Source organism: Notolabrus celidotus, chromosome 8, assembly GCF_009762535.1.
Source record: "Notolabrus celidotus isolate fNotCel1 chromosome 8, fNotCel1.pri, whole genome shotgun sequence".
Lineage (NCBI taxonomy): Eukaryota > Metazoa > Chordata > Actinopteri > Labriformes > Labridae > Notolabrus > Notolabrus celidotus.
In genome coordinates, this window is record NC_048279.1 from 4,565,550 (window position 1) to 4,580,392 (window position 14,843).

Consider the following 14,843-nt stretch of genomic DNA (forward strand, 5'->3'; position numbering starts at 1 on the left):
CCTCATCATGACATAGTTGCACACAATAAGGGAATTTCCCAGCATGCATGGGTTTTCTAATAACTGTTATTCCAACTCTTTCTCTGGAAATACAGAAACACAAGCACACCAGCTGAGCGTGGTTGGTCCTGCAGAACATCCCGGTCTACTGAAAGGCATGTGTTCTCTCAAACAGACACTCTTGTTTACTCAAACACACTGCAATTGCACTATATTCTGCACACAGGTGACTACACTACTGAATTACTGACTAAAAAACATGACAGGTGCATCACTTCAAAGACTCTTGACTAACTTTCAAACTCTGACCTAAATGAATTTGATTGCATGAACAGAAGTCTGGTTTCTCTCCTACATATTATACATACTTGTTGCTACGTTTACACATTGCTTTATCACTTTTGCTCAACTGCAAATGTAGAAATATAAGCACCTCTGTTAGCATGGCTGCGTACTGCAGAACATCATGATCTACTGAATGACACGTGTGCACCCGAGCATCCTAAAGACCCTGAAACTGCCCAAACTGCCTTTGTGAGCCTTAAAGCTAGGGTTGGTAGTCATGGAAAACCAGCATGAATTTGAATGTAGCATTTCCTCAGGACTCTGTAGGAGCTGCTCGGACTCCTCGGAGCTCCTCCAAAACGACGCCCCCGCTCACATGCACGAGTGCCGCTGCTTCGCGACCATACATCGTTTGTGTTTTGCACTATGTCAACTCATGTCTCACTCAGCGGTAAGAAAACACTATAACATTCTCATAGTGAAAGTTAAAAACACAAACAAACATGAAATGTACGCTCTGCAGGAGGCGGGCAGAACGGCAGGACGGGATTTGATTGGTTTCATAATTTGGCTCCTGATGGCAGGGATTGGTTGGTGTTTTCCCAGGTTTACTCCGGCTGTAGATAGCAGCTTTTCTTCCTTCTTTTTTAAGAACACATTATGTATTGATTGCCATCGGGACATAAAGATCATTTTAACCAGTATAACAAAAAGTGGATCTAAATCTGACTACCAACCCCAGCTTTAAGCCTGATTTATACTTCTGCATCAAATCAACGGCGTAGCCTTTGTCGAAGGTCTGCGTCGCTCCTGTACCTATGCAGAGGCCGACGCACTTAGCTGACATGCACCTCCTCCAAAATGTACCTACACGTGGAATCGACGTGGACTGCAAGCCCTGTGATTGGTCGGCTCGGGGTCACCACTAACCCCTCGTCCACTCTCTGCCCACCTCCCTCACTGATTGCATCTCTGAAAAAAAACCTGGTTCACCCTAAATTTCCTTACATTAAACAGTAATAAAACTGAGGTTCTCCTCATTGGCACCAAATCCACTCTATCCAACAGCTTCTCCCTCACCATTGATAACTCCTCCGTCTCACCCTCCCCCCAGGTTAAGAGTCTGGGTGTCATCCTTGACAGCACATTATCCTTTCAATCACACATCAATAACATCACCCGGACTGCCTACTTCCATCTTCGTAACATCAATCGTCTCCGCCCCTCCCTCACCCCCCACACTGCCGCCATCCTTGTCCACAGATTTGTCACTTCCCGTCTGGACTACTGCAACTCTCTCCTCTTCGGCCTCCCTCACAAATCCCTCCATAAACTCCAACTGGTCCAGAATTCAGCTGCCCGTATCATTACCCGGACCCCCCTCCATCCACCACATCACTCCTGTCCTCCAACAGCTCCACTGGCTCCCTGTTCAGTTCTGCATTCAATTCAAAGTCCTCCTGTTGACATTCAAGACCATCCACAACCTCGCCCCCCCATATCTGTCCGACCTCCTCCATGTTCCCACTCCCTCCCGCTCCCTCAGATCCTCTTCCTCCATACACCTGTCTGTCCCCTCCGCCTGTCTCACCACTATGGGGAGCCGAGCATTCAGCCGCTCTGCTCCCCGTCTCTGGGACTCATGACCACCTCAACTCAGAAACACAGATTCTTTCCCCCATTTTCAAATCACAACTCAAAACATATCTGTTCAAAATCGCCTTCTCTGTCTGACTCCTATTGCACTGTCATTTTGTTATTGATTCTATTTTTTCTTACTACTTTGTTAGTTTATATTGTTTTCATTTTGACTTTGATTTTGTTTCCTTTAATGTAAATTTGTGTATGTATATATATATATATATATATATATATATATATATATATATATATATATTTACAGAGAGTGCCGAGAAAGGCGCCTTTAAATAAAATGTATTCTTATTATTATTATTATTGTATTTCTCTATTCTCTCTATTCTTCATGTAATCATGTCTGTATGATAAACAGCAACATGTATCAGCTGTAGATTAACATAACACGCTCTGAATCTCTGTGGAAAAGTAAACAGAGATCGTAGCGGGGCCGGAAGCAGGCAACCGGAAGCAGGCGACCGGAAGCAGGCACCGGAAGCAGGCAACCGGAAGCAGGCAACCGGAAGCAGGCGACCGGAAGCAGGTGACCGGACTATCAGAGAGATCGCACTGCCCTCAAGCGTTTTGGTGGAGAATTGCTGCACCACACGGACACATTGACGCACAAGTATGTGGTGCTCATGTTCGTGTCGACCACTTCTGCGTAGGGGCGACACAGAAGTATAAACCAGCCTTTACTCATTTTAATCACAACATATTGAGTCCTCCTCTGTGAGCTTCTATAATATTATTCTCGCTTGCTTTATTGTAACTCAAATCAGCTCTTTCAGGTCTTTTAAGCACCTGAACATGCGAGCGGATGTTCAAGGAAACTTTTTTAAATGTGTTTTTGTTGCAGATACTTTAACACCTTCCTTCCATTATGTGCTCACCTCTGGATTACACTGAATAGGAAACCTCACAAATGCAAAAGCGACAGGTCTCTCTGAAAAATTCCAATCTGATATATGAGAAACCTTTCGACCCCCCCCCCCCCCCCCCCCCAGGAAATACACACATGATGCATCGCCGTGTGGAGCTATGTCTGCAGACTGAGTGAGCCGAAAGGGAAAGACAAAGGGACAGTTAGAGGAAAACAGACAGCAGCAGAGGGGAGACAGACAGATGCGAGGAAAGTGAGATGGAGGCATACACCTCGCTGCGGCAGAGGAAGACAGACAGAGATAAAAACGACAGGGGGAGAAGAAGACAGAGAAAGGCAGAGACAGACAGAGAAAGGCAAATGAGGGGAAAGTTGAGGAGAAGACAGAAAGCCTGCCTCCTTATCTCGCCCTGCCTTTCAGAGCCTACCTCACGCTGACACCTAATACTTCTCTGCATGTGTGTGTGTGCGTGTTTGTGTGTGTGTTTGTGCATGACTTACTCATGGATGCTTTTGAAAATAAACCAGCAATTTATTTAAATATGATTGTTTTTGTTTATTTAGTCTGACCAACAGAATAAATTCAGACATTTAGGACAGAGGGAAGCCCACATGTGCTCACATTTAAGAAGATGAAACAGCAAATACAGATAATATCACACTGTGCACTAAGAGACGGGTCATTTTGGGTAACTAGAGAACAAGAAATTAGGAAAATAAAGTATAAAATTCATGCATCGCTTCACTGTAGGTGCAGACAAAATGTTAAAGCTCCAGGATATTGATTATGGGCAACCTCATCATGTAATATGTATCATGACCATGCCCTTCTGCCCTTTCTGTTTCTGTGAAAAACTGCAGAGTCATAGTTTTAAGGAATCTACAACTTCAAATAAACTCACTGAAGGGCATCCGTATTAATTCAATGAATGTTGCAGCGTTTCAAGACGATCAACAAGAACACGGTTCTAAATAACATCCAAACTTTTTCCAAACTTGAAACTGCAACAGGAGAGTTAACACGCATTGAATGGGAGAGGTTGTACGTCAATCAATGCATGATGAGTTTGGGTGGGAGGAGTTCTCTCTATGTTAGTGTGTGTTTTTATACAGATGTTCCTGCTTTACTGCTGCAAACATTGACCTCACCTCAGTTCCTCCAATTAACCAATGAGTGTTGATTACACAGCACTCGTCATCAGATGATCAAGCAGCTGCATGAAGCCTTCGTAATAAACAACACTGTCATTCGAGCTGGATTAAGAGTGTACAGTCATGGCCAAAAGTTTTGAGAATGACACAAATATTACATTTTCACAAAGTCTGCTGCTTCAGGGTTTTTAGGTGTTTTTGTCAGATGTTTCTATGGTATAATGAAATACAATTAGAAGCATTTCATAAGTATCAAAAGCTTTTATTGAGAATTACACAGAATTCATGCAATAAGTCAATATTTGCAGTGTTGACCCTTCTTTTTCAAGACCTCTGCAATTCTCCCTGGCATGCTGTCAATCAACTTCTGGACCAAATCCTGACTGATGGCAGTCCATTCTTGCATAATCAATGCTTGGAGTTTGTCAGAATTTGTGGGTTTTTGATTGTCCACCCGCCTCTTGAGGATTGACCACAAGTTCTCAATGGGATTAAGATCTGGGGAGTTTCCTGGCCAAGGGCCCAAAATCTTAATGTTTTGTTCCCCGAGCCATTTTGTTATGACTTTTGCTTTATGGCAAGGTGCTCCATCATGCTGGAAAAGGCATTCTTCATCACCAAACTGCCCTTGGATGGTTGGGAGAAGTTGCTCTCGGAGGACGTTCTGGTACCATTCTTTATTCATGGCTGTGTTTTTAGGCAAGATTGTGAGAGAGCCCACTCCCTTGACCGAAAAGCAACTCCACACATGAATGGTCTCAGGATGCTTCACTGTTGGCAAGAGACAGGACTGATGGTAGCGCTCACCTCGTCTTCTCCGAACAAGCCTTCCTCCAGATGCCCCAAACAATCGGAAAGGGGATTCATCAGAGAAAATGACTTTACCCCAGTCCTCAGCAGTCCAGTCCCTGTACCTTCTGCAGAATATCAGTCTGTCCCTGATGTTTTTACTGGAGAGAAGTGGCTTCTTTGCTGCCCTCCTTGACACCAGGCCTTCCTCCAAAAGTCTTCGCCTCACTGTGCGTGCAGATGCACTCACACCTGCCTGCTGCCATTCCTGAGCAAGCTCTGCACTGGTGGTGGCCCAATCCCGCAGCTGTAACACCTTCAGGAGACGGTCCTGGCGCTTGCTGGACTTTCTTGGGCGCCCTGGAGCCTGTTTGGCAACAATTGAACCTCTCTCCTTGAAGTTCTTGATAATTGGATAGACGGTTGACTGAGGTGCAATCTTACTCGCTGCTATAAACTTCCCTGTTAGGCCCTTTTTGTGCAATGCAATGATGGCTGCACGTGTTTCCTTGCAGGTAACCATGGCTAACAGATGAGCAACAATGGTGTCATGCACCATCTTCCTTTTAAAGTGTCCAGTCACTCAATCATGACAGATTGATCGCCAGCCTTGTCCTCATCAACACCCACACCTGTGTTAATGTGTGTGACACCTGTGTGTCATTGAAATGATGTTAGCTGGTCCTTTTGTGGCAGGGCTGAAATGCAGTGGAAATGTGTTTTTGGTGATAAAGTTCATTTTCAAGGCAAAGAGGGACTTTGCAATTAATTGCAGTTGAGCTGATCACTCCTCATAACATTCTGGAGTATATGCAAATTGCCATTATAAAAACTGAAACAGCAGACTTTGTGAAAATTATTAGTTGTGTCATTCTCAAAACTTTTGGCCATGACTGTACTTTATTTTCTTAAACTTGAAAAGATTAGGCTGACCCTGAGTGGCAAGGCTCACATCTTTAAACAAATCTGGGACCCTTTCTTATCTCATGTTGATAGCTTGGCTTGCTGTGTGTCTTTAGAGTGAGCATCACCATGGTGTGTCTTACTGTGTTTAGATTATTGCTTTCATCTGTTTATCTTTATTATATTTGTGTTTTGTCTTATGTTCTCAATTTTTGGAGTTCTATTTAGTTCATCTGGAGGGAGTATGTGTCGGGGTGGGGGGTTATTTGTTGTTTTGTATTTCGTTTGTCGTATGTGTGTTTCTTTGTTCCAAAAAAAGGAAAGTGTACCAACCTCTAATTTTGGATGTGACTGTTTTTCTATGTGAAAATCAATAAACAAAGGTTAAAAATAAAGAAATAAACAACACTGTCAGTGCACAAATCCTTACAAATACACCATAAACATGTGTTTGTGATCTTGTTGAGATGACACACACTCTGCTGTCTCAATCTGATGTTGGCTGATCAGTTCTCATGTGTATCGTTTCATCATGTGTAGACCATAGACTGTATAAATAATGGACGTAGTATCTGTGACGTCACCCATCTGTTTCTGAAGCACTGTTTTGAGGCTAATCGTCGGCAGGAGCCATATTGGAAATGTTGAACTCAACATAACTTCTGTTGAGCGGGGCTTTGAGCCTCCTAAACAAAAGCTACAGTGTTCCCACTTGTCAATCAAGTCAGCTGTGCCTCTCATTGTGGAAAACTCGTAATCTTATATCTTAAATGAGCTACCCAGACTACACTCGTCTTTTGTACCAGGCTGTAAACATGTTTATTTCTGCTGTAAAGATCGGCTTTTTGAATGGGTGTGTATGTGGTTTCCGGTTCTTCCTGAGCCAGCCTCAAGTGGATCCTCGTTGAACTGCAGTTTTTAGCATTTCTGCATTGGCCTCATATTTTAGACCTGAGGTTGCTGCTTGGTGTAGACGGAGTTTTGTCATGTTGCTGCAGCAATATTGCATGGCTCAAGTCCAACTCCCATAACACTCCCACAACTCTCATATCCTTCAGTTTTGTTGTTGTCATCCATGCTTGTTTGTTTTCAGACGTGTGTTGCATCATGTGATTTGGCTTTTACCACCATAGGTTGCCTTTATTTCAGACGGCACCGTCTGCTTTGTGTCCTTCAAAACTGCCATCACAGTATTAGCTGCTGTATCTGTAACAAATGCATTGATGCACTTATCGCCAAGGAGTGCATAAGGATGTATTTCTATATCAATTTTCTGAGCACAGTCCGCATATTGATGAAGTCTGGAGGGGAAACTTAGTAACTTTCAATAATGATGCAATACTAGATTTTAAAGGCCTCAATGAAAGAGAAAATGAGCACGATTCTGATATCATTGACTCATGAAGTTGTTCCTGATTCATTCCTTACTTTGTTTACTGAGCAGTGTCTGTTCATCAGTAGGGTGCACTGTGGCGCTGCCCCCCAATTTTTCTAGAAAGCGTCTATCAGTCCTCATTAAAATATGTTTTTGTTTTGTTTTATCTGTCCATATTTGGTCATATTTCCTCAGCTCTCTTGTGAAGTCTTCCTCACAGCTTTCCACACCGCTCTCTGCATGCCTCTGTTCTCTAACGTGATTGGTCCATCCAACTTCGAGCAAAACGGCAGAAAATTTATTTGCTTCTTTTTTAAAAATCATCCTTTCACAAGGAGTACACTACAAAAATAAAGAGGATATGGGAGCTTGGACTGGACTGACCCAATTCAAAATCCAGCAGCAGTGACCGAGGACGAGCTTACACCGGGGCTTCTCCACCTCCTGCTAACAGGAACACAGTTGGCTAACTGAGAGAAGTGTGTGTAATGCCTTTTATTCCTTTCTGTTTGCTGGTTCAAAGCGTTGGCACTACATGAGAAATGTTATTTTACACATTGTCATTTTAAAACTAAGTGGTTTCATGTAAATGAAATGATAGAATTAACTGAGCACACTGAATTAAAAGAAGACTTTGTGGAGTATCAAACTAAACCCAGAAACCCTGCATGAAAACCAAACATATATAACAAGGTCAGCTACCAACAGGTAACACCTTACTGTGTTTTCATCCATTGAAAGGGTGTCCAGAGAGGGCACTTTACAAAGTTGTATCTCTGTGGGGCCTCAAGGAGGGCACTACAGAGGTGTTTTTGTCAGACATAAGAGGAACCAGGGGGGATGATCGCCCCCTTGCCCTTCCTCTGTGAACATCTCTGTCTCAGAGGGAAACTGTACGAACACTACATCTAGAAGAGAAAGATGACAAACGTGTTTGAAATGGTGTAAAAGCATTTGGTTGATAATCTGTCTCTCTTATCCTCTCTGCTAATTTGAAGTTATCTTCATGAGCTTTCACTGTGTGTGCTCTTTAAAGTTCAGGCTCTTTATAACTACATGACACACAGGACTCAACCTAAAGGTGTGATAGCTGTTATAAAGGCTTATTACCTGGCTCTCTTACTGATCTTCTGGTTGTGTAAGATGCTTGATTCTGATTGGTCAAAACCCTTTGACAACAGTTATTAACTTCGCTAACATGAGCAACACCAGAGACAAACTGATCACACGTCATGTCAAATCAATCCACAGAAAAGAGTTCAGACACATTTAGCTTCTGCTTGTTGACACCATAGACCTTAAGGTGAGATAGAACCGTTAGCTTCAGTTTGCATTAGGGGTGACCCCAAATAGTGGAATATTGGACGATTCGTTCTAACGAGCCTTAGTCGACTGCCAATCTCATAGTCGAATATTTGCATATGAAACGTGGATCATTCCATTCAAACCATGGGGGTGCTCAATGTCTAATTTTACATTATTTTCCTGTTTCCCGTAAAATAGTGTCTCATTTAGCCTATTTTTATATAAATATAGACTTATTTAATGTAATTCTGAGAACAGCTCTTGAAGTGTTAAACCTCCTTAAAGTGGTAATTAAATCTCCCCTGGTAATTAAAGGTGGACCATTTAGCAGGACCTGTGGAGCAGGTCTACAGCCTTAAAGGCCTCAGCTGGCCTTTAAATCTTTCTACGTTCATGGTAGCTCAAAATGTCAGAAAATAAAACTTCAGATGATCCTAAAAACTAGTGATGAAGATGAGGAGCAGCTTCATGAAGAGGGCTGTGAGATCAAGGATTACCGGACCACACAAAAACTGTACGGGGCCAAAAGAACGAGCAGGAATACCCAAAGCTGTCTGAAGCCTCAAAAACAATCCACAGCATCCTGTGAACACGATGGTTTTCCTCACGTACAGTTTGAAAAGACTCAAGCGGACAAAGACGCGATGAAAGACTGTTTTAAAAGGTTCTGTTAAGAGATTTAAAAACCCTTTAGCTGGTTCAGGTTTGATTTTTAACATTATACAAATGTTTAGCCTTAAGTTGGACAGACTACCCTCCTCAGTGCTGCTCTCTGCTGTGTGAACACTGTTTAAATATCTCCTGATTCCTTATTCTATAACGGTGCGTTGTTCCATGTTTAACTGATGGTGGTCTTATTTGAGTTTTCTCTCCATCACCTCGTTGTTTTTGCAATATAGATTTAAAAAAATCTAAGTTTTATGCTTATAATATTCTGTTGTCTCTTTTACTTTAAGCTATGAGTCTCTTAATTGTAAAGGGTTATGTGTAATATTGTCATGCGGTCACCATCATGCAGACTTTGGGTCAATAAGGAAAAACAACAAACATTCCACTATTCATCGACTATGGGCAAAATCTGATGAATCAGATTCAACTGAGCAAATCCTCGGGCTCACATCTAGTTAGCATGCTAAATCGGCAGGCTAACAACAGCAGTCCAGCAACGAGCGGAGCAGGTGAGAGAAACTATAAGCGATCTCTACAAAGAAAGTTAAACCATGAGCGGTGGTGATGATAGCAGCAGGGTTCAAAGTTGTGACATTAGTTTCTTTTTAAAGGTGTGTGAACCACAGAGCTCAGAGAAGAAGGAGAGCTGAATGAGGACAGTTTCATGTTCAATCCACCGCAACAGGCAGAGAAGAATCCATCACCATGGGGTCTTGTCTCACCTTGTCGGGATTATTTTTCCCATAACCACCTGCTCACTATACATCATCCCTCACTTTGTGTTTTAATTGGAACGATCGTGGACCTCGCCCTCTCACACCTTGGCGTCTCAGCGTTTCCAAATCAAATTTTTATACCAAAGGTTTGGAATGTTTACAGTTAAAGCCACTTTTTAAATAGATCTTTACATGCCTATTGAAGTACAAGAAGATGTTCTCCTCATCAATGAACCATTCATGCTGAGTGATGAGAGTAAAAGGATGAACCTTCATTTCACATCCCAAGTTACATTGTGGTGACCAACAAATGAGTTGTTCTAATAGAATAAACCCAAGTTAATGCATTCTTGTGCAGATTATTGAAATGTCTTTATTATTTATCACTTTGTTTCAATGTAAACATTTGGATTATGTATTTATTTAGAATCGTTTTGAGACTTTCTGCTGCTGACTGTCACAGAGTGAGGCTTTAAAGACTGAATTTATCAAAGGATGCACCCAAACTCCCCAAGCCCAACTCCTACTGTCATTTCTCTTATTCCATTATATTTATTTATCATGAATCAATCTTTAATTATAGCTCTTTTTTGTCCGTCCATGCCGATAGCCCTCCTCAGTGTATTAATAATAAGCTTAATGAATCGTGTTTGTAACCCACAGCGTTATAGAATAATGAAAAAGGCAGAGGGAAGGAAGTGCGTGGTATGGCAGCAAGGAGAAAAAGCTGAATCAAAATGAGAAAAGAAAAGAAATGAAAGGCACAGGAGCTGATAAAGAAAGAGAGATAAAGGGATGAAGATGACTGGAGAGAAGAGGGGAGGAGGGGGAACAGGAAACTGTGGTTGCTGGTGTAAATCTCCCTCAGGTTAAAACAAGACGATAATTAAAAATGCACTTCAGGGTCACACACTGAGACGGTGCACAGCGCGTGTGTTGCTGTGTTCTGTTACGGCTGTAATGCTGTAGATGTTTCTGTGTGTGTGCTCGGAGGGGAGATTGTGTTGCCCATTAAAAGGTGTCCCCGCTGCAATCAGTGTACAGAGGCCTGAGGGCCTATTTGTAGCTACATCAATCTAGAGTTAATGGAAACACACAAACACACTGACACACACACTCACACACAGCTTCAGCTGCAATTTGAACATTGTCAGAGACACCCCTGAACAGCGGGACACACACACACACAAAAAATGCATACACACACACTCACACAGCTAGCAGTGAAGCCAGCTGCAGTATTTAGTACACAAGCAAAGTGTAATGATATCCCTTAAATGTTTAAATTCCTCTCTGTCAGATTTGTTCTCTCGGAGCTGAAGTGACGGCTTTAGTGTTGGTGTTGAAGTTGCCAATCCAAACAGCCATTACTCTCAATCTGAAAATCACCCACTGATAGGAAATGACTGAGTCACAAAATGTCAGATATTTTCTCTGCCAGTTTCCATCAGCAGCAGCAGATAAAGGCAGCGAGTCCTGTGTGGGCTCTGCAAATGTTTGAGCACAAAGTAAATTGAAGAGAGCACGCATCAGTCTGTAAGTCACTGATAATCAGACGGAGACAGAAAAACAAAAGAGCATCAGAAAGTGAAGACTAAGAACGAGCAGGAGACGAACAGAGGAACGTACAGCGCCCACAACTTCAATATCAGAGCGCTGGTTTGAAACACTTCATGTTTGCTTTCATTCAGCATCAAACTGTAAAAACTATTGATAGAAATTTAGCCTTTCTCTTTTATACTGAGCACTTTATAACACAATTATTATTAAGATGATGTTTTTAACCATAACAGCATACTGTTATTTCTAATTTCATAATGAAGAAGTAAGAAAAAGGTGATTGTCCTTACCTGGGGTGATTTCTATCCCTGTGTCTTGTCTCTCCGGGGGAAAGAGGACCTTTGGAGGCTGAGTGGTCTGAAGAGCTGGAAGTCAGAGACAAAAAGGGAAGAGTGTGTGAGTGGGTGGATGATTATCGTCCTGTATGGGCACAAAGGTAAAGGGGGAAATAAAAAACGTGTAATTGACATATTTAAATCCATCCAGCTGGTTCAGATAGAAGAGAAGTAACAAAAGATGCAACACGCCTTTAAAAGACAAAACAGACACTGGAGTTTCATGTGCAACAGTAGGTCCCAGATTTGGACTTGCCTGAAGAAACTTCACAGAGCTCTGCCTGATAGAAAAGAGTTGATGAGCTCCTCTAATTCTTCAGAGCTTAAAGTCATTAAAAAGCCAAATGAATAAACTCAAGCCTGTTAACTGTCACAACTATGCAAAGCATGCATTGGTCACAGAGCTCAGCAGCTTGTCTCATCTCAGGTTTTTTATTGTTCCATTCAGAGGCACACTGGGTGACTCTTTCAACCAGGATTCACCTCTTTGGTTCTTTGTGTACTCAGCTCTCTAAAGTCAGAGTCTTCTCCTCTCACCACCTCAGAGAGTCTGATGGGTCTTTCTATCGGCTCTGCCACCGAACAGGAAATCTGCCTCAGACTGAGAAGTTAAAGTGCAGTGTCAGCACTAACCCCTGTGGTTATCCTATGATCATATACGACCAGACTATACAGACACCATACTTTAAACTTGGTGGATGTTGTCCTTTGACTCTTGGGATGGTCAGCGTTGGTGTTTTGTTCAGTTTATTAGGCAGCCCACACGCTTGCTTCAACATTGATGTCATGATGTTGTTGGTTTAATTTATTTTACTATCTTTTTCTTTTCTTTAATTTTATTTGGTTGGTGTTGTTGGTATATTTTAATTTTTTTAATTGTATGTTTTGGCATTATTTATTTATTTATTTGTTTGTTTATTTATTTATTTATTTATCTATTTATTTATTTGTTTGTTTGTTTATTTATTTATTTATGTTTTTCCTTTTATTTTTTAGAGCTATTGGTTTTGTTATTATTTATTTTCCCCTTTTCCTTTTATTTTTTAGTGTTGTTTTTTTTATTGTTTTTTTTATTTCTTTTCTTTTTTTTTTTTTTAACTTGTGTTGTTGGTTTATTTGTATTTATTTTACTCACAAGTATGACCTTGTGCATGTTGACCCGCTAACAGTCCCACCAGCCTCAGTTTTGTTTGATAATCTACTCACACTAAAGCATCTGTGCTCATTAAACATGATCCCTCTCTGCCGTCATTGTGATTTCCTGATATGATTATGAAGTCAGATGTTATATTATTGTAATAAATGTTTGTTTTCAGGAGGAGATCACATTACAAAGCTTTATGACGATACAACATCTTAAAGTCTGGAATCATCTACAACGAAAGGCTGCAAACAGATCAACATGGAATAAACAGACATGCTGCCCAAACTAAAAGCACTATGGAATCTTCATCTGAACATCTGTATTGTTTTTTCATGATGAAGACTACATCTCCCGTGAGCAGCATCACACAGATCTTCTTATTAATCCTACTTTTCTTTGTTCAGACACTTTCATCAGGATGCAGAGTGATGAGATCATGTGTTGTAGCTACGTCAAATTATGAACTGTAACCATAGACTGTATAAAATATGGACGTAGTGTCCGTGACGTCACCTGTCTGTTTCTGAAGCGCTGTTTTGAGGCCAATCGTCATATCGCTGCTGTCGAGTGATTGTGAGGTAAAGAGGCGGGTTTGTGTGTACAGTGTTCCCGCCTGTCAATCAAGTCAGCCGTGCCTCTCATTGGAAGACTCTAAGGGCCTGATCCACTAAGATCTCAAATAACGGGCACTATATTGCGTGTGCAAACTAAAACATTGCACATGTTATTTCTGGGCGTGTTGCGGGTGATCTACTATGATTAAGTGCGCAAATGATAACAAGTGCAAAAGTGGAACGGACCGCCCTTTAATGAGTATTTTGCGTGTGCTATCGGCTGTCCCCATGGATAGTTTTGGAGAGCAGAGTGGCCGTAAACGAAAACTTAAGTTTGAAGCCATGGAGTTGGAGGTTTCAGTGGAGGACGCAAATAAACACATTGGTGAACTCCTGCAGAGACATCTCAGTGTTTTTGGGAGTCCTGTGAAAAGTTGAATGTTGTGAGAAAAAACAGAAGATCTGCCGATGAAATAAAAAGAAGATGAAGAACATTTAATCAGTTCAAAATTCTGCCACTCTTGCTCTAGCTACTTAATTGGGAAGTCAATCGCAGTTTTGAAACCACCAGGGCCAGAAAAGTTAGGCGTCACGCAGAGAGCAACTTTCGGGTGAACGTTTTTAATGCCTGTCTTGACATCATCATCCAGCAACTGTCCCAAAGATTCACAGACAAAGCAAAAGTCTGTTAGGGATCTGGCAAAAATGCTCATTGTCAACCACCCAGCAGTGAGGTTTGCGCCCTCCTGTTATTTTTTACTCTTCTCGTCACTTCTGCACAACTTCTGAGCGCTCATTCTCCAAGTTAAAACTAACTAAAAACCCTTTGACGAGCACGATGGGACAGGAGAGACTGAGTGGACATGTCATGTTATCTATTGAGAATGACAGATCAAAGAAAATGAACATACAGCGCATCGTGGACAAGTCCGGGAGCTTAAGGCTCGTCCAAACAGTGGTGAGTAGGCCGAGTACTTCATATTGATTTTTTGTTTTGTATGTGAACATGTGGGCCGCTGTGCCAATTTTACTAAACTGTATAGCTGTTGATACAGTGACCTACTGTGCTCTCATTAGTTGAAAAAGTCAAAGTGGGTGTCAGAATGATGCGGTCGCTATCCGTGGTGCTGAACTGCTTTACATTTGTGTTGTTTTATTATTCTTTTATTACAAGAAAATGCAGTGTTGCAAGATTTACAGTTTATGGTTGCAAGGAGTTTCTCCATAGGAGATAAGGCATGGCTCCTTTTTGTGACTGCCATGTGTGCGTAACGCTGTGTCAGTTTGCACCTGCTTTTCAAACGTGCTAAATATAGACACAAAAACAGCGCCCGCTATCTGCTCCGGGTTTGATAAATCACATTGTGTGCTAAATGATTACATTTGCATCTCCTTCTCCCAGTATTTTGCGCGTCCTGATGATCTACATGTATTCTGTTCTGTATCTGTTTTTATACACGCAAACCTTTAGTAGATCGGGCCCTTAATCTTAATATCTTCGAAGTTGCTGAATGCTGATCGAGAAATGATTTATCCAG

At 41.7% G+C, this 14,843-nt stretch overlaps 1 protein-coding gene across 1 annotated transcript in view; it reads right to left on the reverse strand.

Moving 5' to 3' along the window:
* il1rapl2 (interleukin 1 receptor accessory protein-like 2) overlaps positions 1 to 14,843 on the reverse strand; it is a 486,775-nt gene that overhangs the window by 84,924 nt on the left and 387,008 nt on the right. Inside the window, exon 6 of the mRNA XM_034690578.1 lies at positions 11,563 to 11,637. Coding sequence (XP_034546469.1) covers positions 11,563 to 11,637 — 75 coding nt within the window. The remainder of the gene's footprint in view (positions 1 to 11,562; positions 11,638 to 14,843) is intronic.